This window comes from Toxorhynchites rutilus, chromosome 2, assembly GCF_029784135.1.
Source record: "Toxorhynchites rutilus septentrionalis strain SRP chromosome 2, ASM2978413v1, whole genome shotgun sequence".
Classification (NCBI taxonomy): Eukaryota; Metazoa; Arthropoda; class Insecta; order Diptera; family Culicidae; genus Toxorhynchites; species Toxorhynchites rutilus.
In genome coordinates this window covers 32543526-32562751 of record NC_073745.1, presented here as the reverse complement: position 1 = coordinate 32562751, position 19226 = coordinate 32543526, and the positions used below count along the sequence as shown (strand labels likewise).

The following is a 19226-nucleotide window of genomic DNA, read 5'->3' as shown; positions in this document are numbered from 1 at the left end:
TTATGTTGGGAACCTATATAAACATACCATAGCACAGAGCAGCGATCACACCCAGTATGGAAATCCAAACCATGGGTTTCGCTATCCATCGGAGCATGGTGATGAATATTAAACTGGCCAGCAGTGAGAGCAACATGAAGATGATGACAAGCTTCCAGGTCTCGAGAATGTCCTCGACGACCATCTGACCGGTCTAGAGGCGAAAGAGAGTGAATAGAGTTTTGTTCTTTAGCTCTGGTAGAATCACTAAGCCGTTGTTAGGCTTGTTAGTAGAAATGGGTTACAGTGAAACTACTTAGAAAACCTAGCGAGTTTGATTACGTATATTGTTGAGAAAAATCAGTAACTAATGCTCTGTAGAAAAACATGAGATCTCATTGGTTCATTATCGATTTTCAGTTATTGAGTAAGACGTATAAAACGCTAGTAACAGTAAACATCCACTAACAGTGCGAAAAGGAATAATCAGTTATCGACATTCGCGTTTTAAATGGTCCGGCATGTTAAACGTCAAATAAAATCGAGGGGAACTTCAATAAATTGTTTGATTCGCGTTGTTCATGTAATTGGATAAACATAAGGATTCCAATGGAAGATTCGCATTGAGTGCGACAACAGGTATGAAATATAATTTGAGAAAATTATTTTTCTGTAGTTTAATCAATGTTTTTGTCATGCGAAAATAATGTCAATTTTCATAACATTTCGAATTACATTCGAATGCCCCTCACAGCAAATCTTTCATTTGAATATGGCGTCGATTGTTTACGAAACTATGCTTTTAAACTGGTCCAAGGACCAGTTAACGTTCGCCCAGTTAAACAGCAGACCAGTTAAACCAGGACCAGTTAGCGAACGATTACTGTACATCACTCACAGACAGGACAACTCTTATTAGAAACATTTATGGAGCTAGAATTTATCGATGGAGGTTCAACCACAATTGGTTGTTTGAGATCTCTTTTTATACTCGATACTTGATATTGAATAGTAAATCAATGGGCCTGATTCTCGAATACTCTTCACAGTGGAAAAGAAATAAACTGCACTCAATTGATCTAGTTTTCGAGAAACAGTCCCAATGATATATTTTATTCTATTAAGTTCTTTTGACGTAGGACTACGTCTTACATTAATGGTGCCAAATCAGACAACAGGTCACGTTTTTATGAAATAAAGTTAACGTTGGTAACTATTTTTGCTGCGAACGGATTTTAACGATTTGCATACCAATCGAATCGGAAATTTTCTAAGATTTGTTTTATAAGCTACACATTACAATCCCATAGTCTGTATATGGTTTAAATTGATGAAAATTGGAAGTATTCCCATTTCCCCATACATTTGTTCTGTCCATTTGTGTGCTTTCCCGAACAGAGCTGTTAAAAAAGGGCAACTTGTGCAGTCGCTAGAATAGAAACAACGAAGGATAGCGGATAGCGAAAAAAAAAATATTTGCGAAGCAAACTTCACCCTTGCATAGTAAGTTAGCTGTCGCTAGCGTATAAATATTGCATCTCTTCTGAGGAAAATTCTCAGAATCTTTCTGTGGCCGAAATAACAAAGGTCGCTTATTCTGCTCGTTTGTGTTTTATGAGTCCCCTCGAGCTGTGAACGCTAGCGAATAATTCACTTGAAGTGCATCTGGCATTTCAATTAACACAATCAAAGAAAAACCAAAGAAACCAATATGATCAATTAGTGTATTGTTCTCGTAAAGACAACAAAGAATCGTCGCAAATAATGTCCGAAATGATAACCCAACAAATAAAAAAAAAGTAGTCCTACGCCCTAAGTGGTCGTGTCTCGGATACAACCACTCGAATTTTTTTTTTCGAAGATGCATGGTGTTTGGACTGTGACTTGACATAATCATATAATCTTGCACTTATTCTCTCAACCTAAAATAATTATTCTTGAAGTGTCTGAATCTGAGTTTCCCGACACAGCATGGTTGCTTTAAATCAAAAATGATCAGGCCAAAACGCGTAATTCAAAGAAAATCTCGTGAAAAAAATCACGTAAAAAAGTCGCATGAAAAAGAATCCAGTGTCCCGTCTTATGGGGAAATAGTCGAAATTTGAACAGGTGTTCATTTTACCACCACCGTTCATTTTTCCTTCATTTCCCCTATAATCAAATTCTTGAATTTAACGTGTGTTAATTATTTAATTTTTTTCAAGAAATTAGAATTCAAATGTTTGGATTAAAAAAAATGAATTTCTGATCTTCTGAGAAGATAAAACATTGTTTTTTCCAACTTTTCAACATTTGAAATTTTCAGAAAAAAAATATATGTTTGTATATATTTGACTTAATTTATTTTTGAATATATAAAAAAATAAAATCGAATCTTCTAACTTTTGAACTCTTAATGTTTTTTTGCGAATTATTTAACTCTACAGTTCTTAAAATTAGTGTATTTCACAACCTTCAATTATATAAAAAAGTCTCGATACTTCAAAATTTTTAAATTTAGTTTGATTTTCCGGATTTTTAAATTTTTTTCAAATCTGGGATTTTTTCTCAAAATTGAATTTTAAGATTTTTTTTTAACTATTAAGAGTAAAAAAATATAATGTTTTTGATTTTTAAATATCAAAACACTATTTTGATTTTTTTTTTGAAAAACTACACCCATACCTCGCTATACGGTCGCTCCTTATGCGGCCTTTCGCTATAACGGCCCTCTTCAATTAGGGCACGTTTTCGATTCACGGCCCTCAATGATTCGCTAGAACGGCAAAAATTTTTTTTCCATGTCGATACAGAACCATTCCGAGCCAAACCAATATAGTGGTTCTCATATTTAGTAGTAGTTTTGTTCCTTGTTTTAATTTTTTCATTAGGATGCACATTTACCCGAAAAATCTACTTTTACCCCTTTTTTCCAAAAATAACTTTTACAAAAATTCTTTAATTATATTAATTATATTTAATTAAAACTTCAATGTTGATATGTGTTTGATATGTCGATCATCTGAATCGGTCAAGATTCCTGATTCGTTATACGGCTTTTCGCTTTGCGGCTTAGTTTCGTGGAACGGATCTAGCCCGTAAAGCGAGGTATGGGTGTAATCAGTGTCATTTCTAATTTGTTAAAAATTTATGGTTTTTTAGTTCGTTAGAAAATTTAGATTTTTGATGAAATTTGAATCTTTAGAATTTAGAAACTCAATCTATTTTTTAATTTTTTTCCGATTTTGAAAATTTTATTTTCTAGATCAAAGTTCTTTTTTAAATTCTCAATTTTTGTTGAATTTATATGAATTTTCAAAACTAGAAAGAATTAGAAATGTTGTCTCTAGATTTCTAATTTTCATGTCTGGACATGGAGAAATATTTATTTTCTAAAGAACCTTAAACTATAAATTTTAGTTTGTTGAATTATACTTAAATTATACATAAATTTTGAAGGTTTATTTCTACTTTTACTTTTCAATTTCCCTTTTTTATTTTTTTTATTATTTCGATTTTTTCATTCAATATTTTTAGAATTTAGAATTTTTTTTTTAATTTTGCAATTCCACAGTTTTTCCAATCCTTGATTTTTTTTAAATATGTATTTTTAGAACAATACAAAAGAATCTTTAGAATTTTCAATTTATAATTTTGAGAATTTTCATTTATAAGAAAAATTTGTCAAGTGTAGAAAAATTGTTTTTTCAAAGATTCAGAAATGAAATGATTCATTGTTTCTGAATATACTTTAGTTTTGTTTTTATTTTTTTTCGTTTCACATTACAGGTCGGACTCGATTATATACATTCGATTATATACACTCGATTATATATGATTCTAATATATCGAATTTTAGACTCGATTATATACAGTTTGAAAAAAAATTACATTTCAAATATGACTTGTTTAAAAAAAATGTACAATGTACAATGGGGTAGAAATCGTCAATCGCAGCTAAATTAAGAAATATAAAAGTAGGGTGTCAAAGAACAATTTGTAGAGCGGTTGGAGAGCTTTAATTTAATTAGAAAAACTCAAGTTTAATATAAATTTTTAGCATAAAATAATTAATAACACATTACAAATTACTAATTTTAAAGTTTTTTACTTCCGAAATGTTATTTAAATCCACTAATCTAGATGTTCCACTAATATATCCTGTACTAAATTTTCTCATCTTCAAATGGAAGCAAGGGAATCGTCTTCCGTAGCGTACTTTTTTATGTAGAGCCAGTTTGAGGCAACAGAGTCCGAAAAAAAAAGTTCTATAACTCTATCATTGTTGAAATTCCTCTATCACCTCCTGAGATTCTGGATAAATTTATTTTTTTCATGAGAGAAATGTGTTTTCTGATGTGGATGAATCAAAAATCAAATTCCTCTTTTACATTCAAAAAACGAAAAATACATGCAAAAAACGAATGAAATTTTTTTTTTGACTCGATTATATACAGTGAAAAGAAATCAGAAACTGTATATAATCGAGTTCGCCCTGTATCATAAATTCTAATTTTAGAGAAAAAATAAACGTAACTAATTCTTAATTTTTTAGAACTCTTTCAAACTTTGTTTTAAAGTTTTTATATTTTTCAATTTTAAAGTCTTCAAATTTCTGAATTCCCATAATCTGAAAAAATAATGTAATCTTAGTGTTTTGTTTTGAGTATTTATTGATTTTGTTTCATTTTATACTTTTTATACTTATTTTTCTTAATTTAAAAATTTGGATTTTTTTTATTAAAGTATATATATATATTTTTGGATTTTGTTTTTAATTTTTAAATTTTCAGATATCAGAATTAGGAAATTAGTATGTACGATCGATGATTGAAAATAAAAGAATAAAAAATGAGGATTTCAGTTTTTTTTTCAATATATATTTTGGTAATTTTATATAAAAAATATCTGTTTTAAATCTCATACAGTAAAACCTGCTTTTGTGCGGTTTTTTGTTTGTGTGAATTTTGTTTGTTCGATTTTTTTGGTGCGGTTCTCTGTTCTTGTGCGGTTTTTTTGTTTTTTTTTTAATTTTTTTGTGCGGTACATGAAAAGAAGCATTGTTGACGAAGTTATCGTCCATTTAATTTTTTTCGATGGTTTATATGCATTTCAGTGCGAAAAAAGCATATTTGCGTCTCAATTATCCTTATTCTGAAATCATTCCCTCCTCTCATCAAATGCTCGAAGTTTTTTCTAAGTTTTTGCATGACATGATCTCTAACAGCAACACGTTTCGACACGCAACTAAAAGCACAAAACAGTCACGTGCAACCGAAGAGGCAAACTGTTCCATCGCAAAGCAGGGAAACAAAAGGAAATTGTACGGTGAACGGCGTGGATTTGAGTTATTTTCTTGGGGAAACTTTTTTCATTTCAAAATGTGTACCGAACACGGGTTTTTAAAGCTACTGGTGAAGTTTTGAACGATTTCTTTATGCCTATGTTCGGTCCCTATCCCCCGCACAAAAAAAGGTTTGCCTGTACCTTACATTTTTATTATGGTTTTATTACTATCGTTGATATGAAAAGGTTGCTTGAAAACTTCCATCAATGGCGGTGCGATGTTTAATTTTGTATTGTATTGTACATGACATCGTGTTTGATGCATCGTACAACAATGAATATCAGCTAAAAAGCCATAATTAGGTTTAGTTTCAAAGTTGGAAATTACCGGGGAATATAATTCTTTGCTCCAAAAAATCATAAAATATTTGCAGTCACGAATCAAACAGAAATACGTACATTATAATTGCAATTAGTTCCAGAATACGCAACCTACCCCGGCGAAAAGTTTAATGTTAAGAACCCCGTTGATGATATCCTGCTTGATCTCCTCGCCATTCGTCTGCAGATCGGGCAGGCACCGTCTCGAAACTAAACGACGCCACGAAAGAGGTTTTGGTGGTGAGATGGTTGGTGTGGTTGTGAGACAAGCATAAAGATAAAACAATACACAAGATAGCAGTATAAGAATTCTAACAATAGTTATGCCTGAAATAATTGGATTAGTTTCAAGTGTCAAATATGGGGAGAACGAGCAATACAAAAAAGAACCGGGGATAGACCTTCACCGACTCAATCAAGCGATTATTGATAGTCGTTGTAGCATGCGATTATCGTGGACTAGCCGATTAGTTCGGATTACTGCATTCTGTCGCAAGCGAACGTAACAAACCTGGTGGACATTAGTGTTATTGGTGACGTGGGACAACAGATTATCGACATAGCGGGAAAAGTAGGACTGCAGTTTGGTCATTCGTTCGACCAGCAGCTCTCGGCCCAACCTTCGCTGAATGGCGCAGACCTGCGTTTCGGTCGAAGTCTGTTTACCGCCACCTCGTCCGCGTGTGCTGTCAGGAGTCGCTGACAGTTGATACTGTTTCAGTATCCTCGGTGGAATGTACGGACACTCGGTGTCCGGAAGATCGGAGATGCATCGCTTCGCGACTGTAAGTAGGATAAATTGTAGCCACCTTCGATCGCTTTGACAGAGTTATTTGAGTTCAAGTCTGCGGCCCTCACGTTATCACATCGACACATCGAAAACATACATACGGGAGGCAACACAAACGGGCGGGAAAGTGTGGTGTTTTGGGGGAGAAACCGTAATCAAAATCACAATACTCACAAGGAACACTTTTGAGGTAATACTTAGCGCACCGCCCTCTATCGATGTAGACCTGAATATCCTCACAGCTGAGTTGATCCTTGTGAACGGTATGTTCGCAGATCAGCTTCGATTGGAGTGTTTTAAGCGTCGATGGATTGCAGTATTGCTGCTCGAAGCGAAAGTTCTCGTTGGGACATTCGCTCACACACACCTGAGGCGTTTTGCATCCATACAGCGGGACATCATACTTGGCACATTCGGTGATATCGAAAAACACCAAATAGGGTTCCTTGAGAACCTCACTGTCAACGCCACATTTGAGCCCATTCGAATCGGTCGGCACCAGCAGCCGATCCAGGTCGCCATTGCGAAGGGCTGCAACCGAGGATCGATAAGCAATGATTCCAACGATCTTTGAGAGTTCATATTTCTTACCATAATAAGCAACTGCACCCCAGCCCACGAGGAACGCGACGAACAGCAACAAACACGGAATATCCGTGCACGATCGCTTTGAAAGTGGCCCTTTGAAGTCGGGATCGAATTTTAGCGGTTGACCTGTAAGAGAAATGAGAAAAATAAACAGGGTACTTAATTGAGACTCTCAAAACATTGACAAAATGCAACAGTGAAAAGACTCTTACTTTCGGAAGGATGCTGCACATCGTTGATTGTGTGATGTATGATACTATCTGACCTCCAGCAAAGACCCATTTTCTATCCCGAATGGACCAATTAACTTGAACAAGCCTCAATTGAGATATAATACTTGAAACATTGCCTCTTCACGCTCCCGTTTCTACTGTCTCGCGTCTTTGAGTATACTGGACGGTCGCGGCAGGCTGATTATTATACACTTTGGAGAATAGAAAAACATTGCGTATTTCAGAGAATTCACAGTTCATCGACAGTACGCCCAGCGAACATTGCTATCGATAGTGATGCTATCGTGCCATTGTCGTCACGTGCTTTTTTTGCGATAGCGCATACAGAGAACCTGGAGCACGCCGCGCCATGCGACGGATTTGAACAAATTGTTTCTAGCAATGTTTTGTTTATCTTGGTAAGCAAGTAAGCAAGCGATTTTTCGATAGATTTACTATATTGAACGCAACAATAATCCCGATAAAAATTCTGACTGAGCCAGAACAACTAGAGCAACTGTCAGATGTTGTACCGATAACACTCGTTGCCCTAAAATGCTTATTTATTGAACTCCGATCATTTTAACTATTGTGATGATCATATCATGCATCATTCTATAATTCCAATAAATCCAGAAAACGCACAGTGTAGGAAAATGAGTCTGTTGTTGCATATTTCTTTTCTTGAGGTCAAAAGTATACAGCATCGCAATGAAATCATTTACAATCAACATCAAGCGGAACTGCGTACTATGCAATAGGGTAGTCCAATCGACTGATCGATCGGACTACCCAGCCAAGTTCGACAAATTAAAAGCCTCGTCCAGCTTGCTTCCCGGGTTAATCTAATTTCCATCGGGTGTAAACATCTATCTGCTGATTGAGATAGCCGCAGATTGTTGAGATTGCTGTGTGTGGTTTTGTTCAACCCTTCGTGGGCGTTGTTCGTGCTAAGAGTGTTTTATTTTGTTTACGATGTAGATTGTGGCACAGAGTTTTCCCCGAGAGAACGTCGGAGATGGCTACACGAAGAATTGTTCACCAGAAATTGTTGCTTTTGTGAAAAACGATGCCAGAAGGATAAAGATATTATGTTCTGACCGGACCTAGCATCGTGAAATTACGCAAAAGTTATTTCAAATTGATTTGCACGTGAAGAAGACAATCCCCCCAAAAGTACCCCCGGCACGGCCAATCGAGTCAGATTTGGCTCTGCCCCAGTCGATGTACGAAAATGGTTAGTATACCACCACAGTTTAGGAACTCAAATCTCTTATCATCAGATATGCCAATAAAGTGGATCCTAGGAGGTCCAGACTATGATGACGAGGATTCCGGGAATGTTGAGGAAGATTGAAGATGAAGAGTCGCTATATATCTACTTGTTTCACACCTTAAAGGCATAATGTATGGACTTGTGAAAATGCAATAAAGAATTGAACTTTTTTACCAAAAGTGTTTTGATTTAGTCTCGCTACCTATGATTCACCCATTATCATTCCACCCACTTCACAAAATTAAAGCACCACGCTTCCTTGATTTGAGCGAAACAACAGTCGATAAAGATTGGTTTGGACCCGTCTCCGGCTTGGTCACATTCTTTATTCACTCCTACATAATTGAACAGAACAACGTCTTATGTTCCTTGAATGCGGCCCGTATATCCTTGACTGGTTTTTTTGACGTAGACCTACGTCTTTCAGGAAGGGTGCCAAATCAAAAAACAGATCACGTTTTTATGAAATAAAGTTAACGTTAATAACTATTTTCTCTGTGAACGAATTCTCATGATTTGCATACCAATCGAATCAAAAATTCTCTAAGATTTGTTTGATATGTTATACCTTACAATTCGCTTACAAACAGTTTATGTTCATGAAATTTGGAAGAACGTTTTTTTTCTCATAAATTTGTTCTGCCGATTTGTGTGCTAACCCTACTCGTGTTTCGAATGCTTATAACTCGAACATTTATATACAGATCGTCATCAATTGATAGCAAATATTTCTACGCGTCTATCAGAATTAATAAAATTTTATCTATCATGAGATGAACAATTGAATAACTATAAAATGTCAAGCGTTATCTAAATACCCTAACTGTCAAGTTTTGATTGGCTCGATTTATGGTTTCCCCAACTCAAACTTCAAAATCGATGTACCTGTTGAAATCCGCTTTGCAAATATACATACAAGTCGGGGATATTTTTGTTCCCACCGAGATGTGTTTCCCTAACACGGACTTCAAAATCAAATCTTTTCCCTAACAAGGACTTCAAAATCAAATCAAATCCGCTTTGTCAAAACATGCAAGTCAGGGGTATTTTTTTTCGCACTGAACTGTGTTTCCCTAACACGGACATCAAAATTAATGTGCCTGGGGGAAACCGCTTTGCAAATACATGCAAGTCGGGGGTATTTTTTGGTGTTGAGTACTTTTGTACTCGCTTGTCGTTTTGCAGACCAGAATATGTTGCCCTAAAACGTACTTTTCAACTGAGAATCCTGGGGGTCTTCGTAGCCACTTGGTTACGCGTTCGCTTACTAAGCGATCGATCGTGAATTCAAACTCAGGGTCCTCAATTGACCATCTATGTGTTGTTATAGAATAACTACGTCCACGCAACCATCATCAGCTATGGAGATCGATCCACGGTGGAACAAAGATCGATTCATCCATACAACTGCTCTGCTCTGCAAGGAACATTGGGCTGCTGTTCTATAAATAACCCAACAATGATCAATATCAACTGTCTCCGCTGTCCGGTCTGCTGAACAATGGAAAAACAGATAGAATACCCTTACGCCTAAATGGCTACTACAGTGTAATTTACCATAATGTAATGGAACAGAAAACCTAACGCCTAAATGGCTACTACTTCTACTGTGTAATTTACAATTTATAGAAACATAAACATATGTACATGTACACGATAAAAAAAAACCCGGCTCTGTTACAGATAAAATGCTAATGAGCCTGATAAATAAATAAATGGGATAAAAAAAAACTGAGAAGCCTGGGAAAATCGTCATTTCAGATACTAGAGGTGAATGAATGTTCGCGGTTCGAACACTACGTAAACATGAGATGTGCAATAATTTCGAGGGAAATCTTCTTCTTCTTCTTCTTCTTCAATGGCACTAACGTTCCTAGAGGAACTTTGCCGTCTCAACGTAGTATTACTTGCGTCATTTTTATTAGTACTTAGTTGAGATTTCTATGCCAAATAACACGCCTTGAATGCATTCTGAGTGGCAAGCTCTAGAATACGCGTGATCACAGTGCAAGTCGGAGGAAATTTCTTTGACGAAAAATTCCCACGACTTCAACGGGAATCGAACCCGAACACCCGGCATGTTAGTTATGACGCTAACCACTCGGCCACGGGAGCACAAGGGAATTCGAGGGAAATGTAAAATACAATGATCGTTTGACAGTTCTTCCGTTCACATATTTTGGTAGTCCTAGGCATCATATCAAACGTTACAGGTCGTTCATTAAATTTATTTGTAACGAAGAACATAATCCATTTCAAAAATTTCGATGCATTCTAAAATAATATTCGAAGTGGTAAACAAGTGGATTACAAAATGTAATTGCGTAGTTCTACATCGAAAATATGCGGTCGTATCCTAAATACAACCCCTTACAATTTTTTTGCATGGATTTTCAACATACCAATGCTCAAGCCCAACACAATATAGGTCAAAGAATGTCTCTTAGATTCTCAGTTTAGCTCAAGCTCGGGTACTCAGTTTGATGGCGAGTTACTGAAAGATTATACACTGAAGTCGCTTTTTACGCGGTTTTAGGAATTTACTATGTTTATTTTTACGCGAAGTTCGGAATTCACGCGGATTTTGAAATTTACGCGGCAGGTATCAACCGCGTAAAAATTTAATGTACTAATTGATGTGACTTTTCACGAAATAAGTTTGTATTGTATCACTAATTAGTAGCTGAGAAATCAAAGGAGAACAGATATCATGATTGTAGCATGCAAATAAAATCAGTTGAAGAATTGTTAGAAAATGGGTTGCATTTTAAACTAATAATTCACTGTTCGTTAGATTTTTGAAATTTAGCCGGTTTATTTTTACGCGGATTCTGGAATTTACACGGTATTTTTATACGCGGATTTTGGAATTTACGAGGCATTTATCCCCCGCGTAAAAAGCGACTCCATGGTATTAGATTTAACTGTTAAATTTCGACGAATGAATCGAAAAATTGAGAAACTCCGTAAACAAACAAAGAAGAAATTGAAACGAATACCTCAGACACGATTCATCAGTCATCCCGCTAGTGAACAGAAGGTAGCGACAGCAAGGCTTGAAAATGACTTCTCTCAAGGCTTATAGTTTAGAGTTCAGTTTCAGTTTTCCAAATTGGCTAACCAATCAAACGCTTGCTTCATAGCAGAGTAGAGCGAACGGAGAAGTAGAGATAAATTAAAAAAAATTTAAATTTAAATTTTTTTAAACTCTCAGCTTCAACACATGACGTTGGCTAATCGCTGTCTAGAGTGGCACTAACATAAAATCTAGCAGTCATTAATTTATACTCCGTTCGATGCATCGTGACATGTTGCATCCTTCTCGCTACACTACTAGCTATTTTCCCAGCACAACAGAGAGACAACACAATTTGTTCATGCCATTCAGCCAATCAAAACGCGAAATTTTCATTTAGGTAGTGTTTGGCATTCTCCAGTTGTTCACTAGGTACTTCGATCGCTAACTGGTCCTGGATTAGCTGGTCTGCTTTTTAAAAAGAAGAATTTCGTAAACAATCGACGCCATAGTCAAATGGAAGATTTGCTGTGAGGGTCATTCAAATGTAATTTGAAATGTTATGAAATTTGGCATTATTTTTGATGACAAAAACATTGAATAAATTACAGAAAAAAAATCTCCTCAAATTATATTTCATACCTATTGTCGCACTCAATGCAAAACTTCCATCCAACAAACAGTTCATTGAATTTCCCTCGATTTTATTTGACGTTTTACATGCCGTACCAGTTAAAACGCGAATGTCGATAACTGGTGTTCCCTTTTTGCCCAGTTAGTGAATGTTTATTGTAGTTTCACAGAATGTATAATTTTCTTTATTGTCATAGGCGCGTAGAAATATTTCCTATCGATTGATTCACATTTCTCGACAATCGTTAAAAATGCGTTACTTCAATCGCAATATTTCCTTTCTCCTCTCCCATTGCCCGCAGATCGAACGCTGCATATGATTTGTGTATGATATGAATGTCAGCGTCTTTCGGATCTGCTACAACAAATTACTGGTAAAAAAAATTGCTGATAGCTGTCAGTACGTCTCGTGGTTCCGTCCAAAGTTTGCGATTGAACTGCGCTCCCAACGCGCACCAGACTTTTCCTTCCCACTAAGATATCGCCCACAAACTATAAACATTTTCGTTCCAATTTTCCGCTTTAGGTGGGATCGAACCTCAGTACTGCTTCAATGTTTACCAGTATTTCCATTCTTATATCGAATTATGTGTGATGTTAGCATCAGACTTGAATGTTATCTGCTCGCTAGCTGGATTAAGACGATTTAAAATCGCGATTCACTTATCCATACGGTAGGTAAGGACACAAATGGGAATGCTTTCAATTTTCATTGAAACCGTTTACTGATAAAGGGATCGTAATGTAATATTAACCATGTTTCAGTGAATACATCTTTACGAATATCAGAGCACGCTAGCTCATATTGGGATACGATTGTGTTCATGTCTCCGACGTTCTGACAGTAGAGCTACACTTCCTTCTCCTAAATCAATGATGCAATACGAATAACGTTGTTGGAGTTTCGTGGCAAGGATCGACTGAAAGGTGAAGAAACTTTGTACGACGATGTAGTGATTTTTTCCTGCATCGGTAGGACTTATCCTATTTATGCAATTGCCTGAGAAACTAAGCTAAGTGACTTGAGCATTGCGTTCGGATTCATCTTGATCATACGGGTTGAGGAGCAACTATTTTGAAGACCGATGACGAGTAGATGTTCCATTTTTTTCCTTATACCATTCATACACCCGTGTTTCTGACGAAGTTGAGACACCAAATGTATTCTACATTTCCAACATTTCGGCACAAGAAATTTTGTTTGCAACACAAAATTTCACACAATGTATTTGACCAATGGAATTGTTCATTAAAAAAATCGCCAACCAAAAAAAAAGTTAACTTGTTCTTAATGACGCTGTAGACAAACTAAATGACAGATCGCGCTCAAAATTGACATTAAGATCACTGACATAATTAAAGAAAAAAATACAGCTCTAATGTCGACCAATGTTTTTCCATTGAGAGAGTTCTGCAGATATCGAAACAAATGGTAGTCAGACTGTGCAAGGACCGAGCTATACGGTGGATGCACCAACAGCGAAGTTCCCTCATTTTTTTGGTTATGGCTTTCACATTATCTGACCACTGGTGTACACAACCTTGTAGATGGTAGTTTAATGATTTCTGTATTGATAAAACATAATTGCTCATGCTGAAATTTTTTTTTCGTGTTTTCCACTCACTTTTAATCCTTTATTGCGTTATTCGCGGTTTCGTTGTTCGCGATAAGCTAGCCAGACTATTTCGCGGATAACCGGGTTCGTACTGTATTTCGTAACATCTTGTAGTATTTCGCTGATGGAGATTTGGTTGTTCTAGTTCCTTTGCGTGAATTTCTGTGGTACCGTCCTGAATCATATTTCGGACACTCTAATAATAACTTGAAACTCTCAATGCTGTCCGAAATATGATTCAGAACGATACCTAAACATCGAGTTTTTTTTTTTTGGTAGCCCGCCTTTTCCATATGAATTCAAAATGTGACATGATTGATTGTTAGTGCACTGGCTATCCCACCGACAGCTTGCATGTCGATCTTGTTCGACAATCGTAAAACTTCATCGACTTATTCAGTGACTGGCCGAACCTGCGAGCTGCGTTCATTTACAGCATCCGTGCGGTAAACTGCAGAAAATTTTCTAAATTTTTCTGCTGTTTTGTAATAAAAAAAAACGTCACATAGAGTATTTGTTTAGAAATTTCACTCGTTTTCTAATCAATAAATATAACACGATTGGTGAATGCTAAACTTTTTTTACGTGTGCGTGTTTCTTCAACACAATTGGATTGATGTTGCCGGGGCAGGTATGACAATATCACTCCCATTGTGTTGGAGGTTTTTTTTTCACAAGGGCACAGCACAAACAGATTCGGTGTGTGAAAAATGACACATTTTCAAAGTGATTCATTCATTTTCTCAAAGTTTTTGTAAGATTGTTGTTAATGTGTGTTCCAGGGATTCTCAAACGTCAAAACAAAACTCGAAGAAAGGTGTTTTTTAGGCGAAGATATATTTGAAAAAATCATTTCAATGTAAATATCCACCGAAAGAGGTTCAAATAAGAAACTTTTGGTGTCTATCATGGTGTATATCTTCACGCTGTTGTTCCTAACACTCATATAGTGATGTCATATAGTAATTATTTAATATGAGCTCAATCGAGAGACACCACTGCGGCATTCTTCTGCCGGTGGTTGTTTGTTCGACGCAGCGCTTATATTTCGGCGAAAACAAGCGTCACTTTAATTGGCCGCATCCCCTAATTCCGCTTATCAGTAGTCATCCGCGCTGTACTGTCAACATTTATCACTGCAACACCAATTATTGTTCCTGCATACACTATTCTTGGAACACCTTGAAGTCACATAATTTCAAAGATCCGATTATAACCACACAGCTTTCGCAGGAAGCCCACAGCGCTAGCTGGGGAATTTGCGTTCATTTCAACGAAGTGGTACAAACACAATGCCGTCCAATTAAAAACCTATTATAACTGAGACGACGGAGTCAGAAAGATCACCCACTAACAATGACAACGAAGAAAGAAGCGCGCGCGATGAATCGCGATAGCAGCCGCCGATGACACTATCGATTCGATATAATGGACCTAGTCGAAGAACAGTTCGAGTCGAAGAACAACCAACGACTGTGTCGCGTGCTGCTTTTGAAAGTGTTCGACTGCGTGGCGGTTTACGCGCCGAACAACAAGGGGTTCATGTATGCTTCGGAGCTGAAGACATTTATACTTGAATTGTGTTAAATTAGTTGAGTTATTTTTACATTTGAAAAACGCATGCATTCGTTGGATATTAAGTTAAATTTAGCTTTTGAAATATTTCAGATCAAACGGCTCCCTTGGCCGTTTGATTATGGTAGTGTTGCAAGCAACACTTATCATACATACTAGCTGACCCGGCAAACGTTGTTCTGCCATATTCACTATTTCTAGTGAATATTTTAGTTGTTAAATAGAAAAGACGGGTGGGTAATGTCGGGGACATAACCGGAGTGACGTAGGACTATACAAAGGGGACAGCTTTTGTTAAATATATATTTTAAATATATTGTTTTATTTTCTTCTCCTACGTGAATACCTACCTATCTACCTGAAAAATGGATTAGTTTACTGTTTACTCTTTATGAATATGTTGATGGTTCTGAAAAGAACCTTTGGTGTTGTGTTTTTGTTATCACTCGATATTCCCATCTTGTTCGGTTAAACCTTCCTGTTTAGCTATTGCGTTTGCCACTCGCCACAGCTTTCACAGTTGGAAAATTTCTTCCCATCCAGCTTGTGACATGTTGTTCAGTAAATTACATTTAATGGGACGTGCCGGTGAAACACTTTGCCACTCACTGAAACTAATTGTTGCCTTGATGAGCGCCGAACCGAAGCTGCTCTGTTCTTGATGCGTGTTTTCTGATTGTCGTGAGCAGCTTTGCAAGCCAACTCGAGCACTCCGACGGCCGAAACTCTATAATCGCTGTTAGGTATACTGGTGCTCCGGCACCAATCCGTTCGGCCTAGTTACCCTTGCGGAGCAATTGGGGAACTGCACACCTGCACGATTCGAGTGGGACTTTGCCTTTCCCTTAACTTGTCCTCCTTTGTTACGTCCACGATGCCGATGCCGTACAACCACACGGGTTTACGGTTTGAAAGAAAATAAGATATTTTTTGGGGTCCGCGTGTTTTATACTCTAGCGGTACACACTCACAGGATAGAGACAAATCGGCAGACTCAGCCAGAGGGGCGAGTCCAACGAGACGAACGAATGAGCGTTAAAAGGGAACGATGGCAAAAAAATACATTCATTACGATTTGTTCGCTCGTTGGATTCACATGCAGGCTAAAAAGGGTCCTTTTTAGGATCACAAAATTATCTTCAATCTAAAGAGTTTATTGTTTTGTTATCACTCAATATCCCCATCTTGTTCGGCTAAACCTTTCTGTTTAGCGATTGCATTTGCCACTCGCCACAGCTTTCACAGTTGGAAAATTTCTTCCCATCCAGCTTGTGACATATTTTACAGTAAATTACATTCAATGGCACGTCGCATTACCACCACTCAGTATCGGATTGGAGGTAATTTTAACCTGTAATTGAACATTTGCGATGACAGTGGTACAGTGTCGACTTTCAATGTGGGGTCATAATTTGGACCCCGAACTCTATGTTTACAAAAATGTCCAACTAAATATGTCACATTACAGGTCCGTCCAATTAGCTAAATGTCGAGATAAGTGTAAATTACTGTACTTTCAATCTACAAGCAATTTAAGAATTGATGAAAATCAATAAGCTTAGAACAACTTATGAAAAAGTTAATTTGTGTTTTATTATTATTTTGGATGATGTTTTAGAAAGCATTGAACTGTATTTCCTAAACTCTTTTTTGGAAGGTTTAATGGCCCTGAAAAGCGCCTTGTTTTATAGAATGGTTCCAATTTAGAAAACTTAGTACTCGTGGTTTTGAAAAAAAAACCATTTCGAACGCCCTCGATGCCGCCTTGTTCTGGATTTGCCACCAAAGCAGTTTGTATAAAGAACAAACTTTTTTCTTCTGCTACCTGCTGCCGTTTTGCGATTGCGTTTGCCATTCGCCACTCGCTGCAACTGCCTGTGTTGTCTTGATGTCCACCGAACCGAATGTGTTCTGTTCCGAATGCGGGTTTTCTTATCGTCACTGCTGCTCTGATTGCCCGTTTTGGTCGGTACGATTTGAGAAGCACAATATGGACCAATCAAAAATGGGCACATAGTGCATTTTGACAATGCTTGATATTTCACAATTATTCAATTATTTATCTCAAGAAAAATGAAATGTTATTCGTTATGATAAATGCGTGGATATATTTCCTATCAATTGATGCAAAAACCTTTGAGATCTATTGAGAAATGCTCGAGTTATAAGCGTTCCAAATCTTGCATTTTTTCCTACTTGTTCAGTGCCTAGATTTCCATTTCACCCCCTATATCTTCCGGTTAGACGTAGTCCTACGTCAAAAATAACTAATGTATTGTGAGCATGTTTCAATGTTTTAACGATCTTTAAAATCTATAAAATTGATCGAATGTAATCGATAAAATAGAACGGATGAAACGATTTGAACGAAACTGCGTTGGATGTTTATGCTGACCTGAAATTACGGTGCGCATTGCCATTCGATGAACAAACATGAAACGCATGGAACGCAAAGATCGTCATGTCAAACTCAACCATCATTACCGCCGACAAAAATAAGCAAAAAAATGTATTTCATCAACTTAACTGACATGTTTGATATCCAAAGATTTATTCGACATTGAAGAGAGATGTTTGATATCCTTAAAATTAAATATAAATTGAAAAAAGTAATATATGTTTGCCGAAAAATGAAATAAAGAAAATCATTATTGATGTCGATCCGTTGCTATTTCATCGGTGAAAAATACGTAATTGTCATTTGGAAGATGGACGGCTAAATTCAGAGCTGATGAGTCACATTCATGAATTGGGAAACCAAAGATACGCCAGACATCTTCATTGGCGCTGATGCATCCGCCAACTGGGTAGCGCATTATTAAGTTTTTGTTCAATGACGATCTCAACATTAATATGATCATCGAATGTTTTACTCAGCTGAGCCGAGTCACTCATATTCCGGAATCCGATAGGTTTCAAACTCGATCGGATTTCACGATTCTGAAAACCGTTTGACTTAAATTCAACCGTGCTATGAAATGTGCCGGGGATTTCTCCGACTTGCACTGTGGTCACACATATTTTAGAGCTTATCACTCAGTAAACATTCAAGGCGTGTTTATCAGCATACAAGTTTCAATTAGTTCAATATAGTATTAATAAAATGACGCAAGTAATATTACGATGACACGGTGAACGTTAGGAACGTTAGTACCATTGAAGAAGAAGATGGAGAAGGTCGTATGAACGGTGTGTGCCGACGATGAACTCCAGATTATTGTTTCTTCTTCGAATCACAATTTCTCGCGTCACTGTGCAATCCCCCGTCTTGATTTCAGCAATGTTTTCAACAAAATGCGCACTGGATCTACACACGTGGTCTCCGACCAGTGTTTCATGAGGATTGATGACAATAGCTTGATTGTCACCTTGCAATTAGAGCATGTGTGATTTGAAGTATTTCAATAATTAATTGTGCTCATTCAATTAGGCTTCCAGCTCGCCGACGATGCATCTGGCCTTAGGCAGGAATCATCAAAATTTGGGTTATTCATTTAAGTAAACTTTTTATATGATGTCCCTATCTACCGTTACTGGTGAAGTTTAGTACGATTTTTTTTGTGCGGTCCCTATCCCTCACACAAAACAGATTTGCCTGTACTTGCGCATATATGGATGGAATTTCGGTGAAGCGGTTGTGCCTGTTATTTAACAACGTAAAGGGGGAGGCGATATGGCGTAGTGATAACATCCATACCTCAATCAAAGTTACGAACCAGCCAGAAGTGTTGAAAGTGACTATAACACACTTTAAATTTATTCTGTTTGAAAAACGAACGACGGTTAAGTTATTTGGATATACAAATACATACAAAAATACTAAAATAGCGTTTACAAATAGGGGTTGGTGGCAGAAAGATAAAAATTTGGTGTTGTGTGTATTTTTTCAGCCAAA

The 19226-nt window shown here is 36.9% G+C and overlaps 1 protein-coding gene across 11 annotated transcripts in view; it reads right to left on the bottom strand.

Annotated features, from left to right (window-relative positions):
- Nucleotides 1-19226, bottom strand: part of LOC129765495 (choline transporter-like 2) — a 68885-nt gene that overhangs the window by 7482 nt on the left and 42177 nt on the right. For 3 of the 11 annotated variants that reach the window (XM_055765876.1, XM_055765877.1, XM_055765878.1), the window contains exons 2-6: nt 7216-7427; nt 7007-7129; nt 6590-6946; nt 6137-6408; nt 28-193 (exon numbers count right to left, since the gene is read on the bottom strand). In XM_055765876.1, the coding sequence (XP_055621851.1) occupies nt 28-193; nt 6137-6408; nt 6590-6946; nt 7007-7129; nt 7216-7285 (988 nt within the window). In that variant the 5' untranslated portion in view covers nt 7286-7427. Of the gene's footprint in view, nt 1-27; nt 194-5740; nt 5836-6136; nt 6409-6589; nt 6947-7006; nt 7130-7215; nt 7428-13765; nt 13932-15107; nt 15250-19226 lie in introns of those variants that run through there. The other 8 variants (XM_055765879.1, XM_055765882.1, XM_055765880.1 and 5 more) reach the window with 6 other exon arrangements.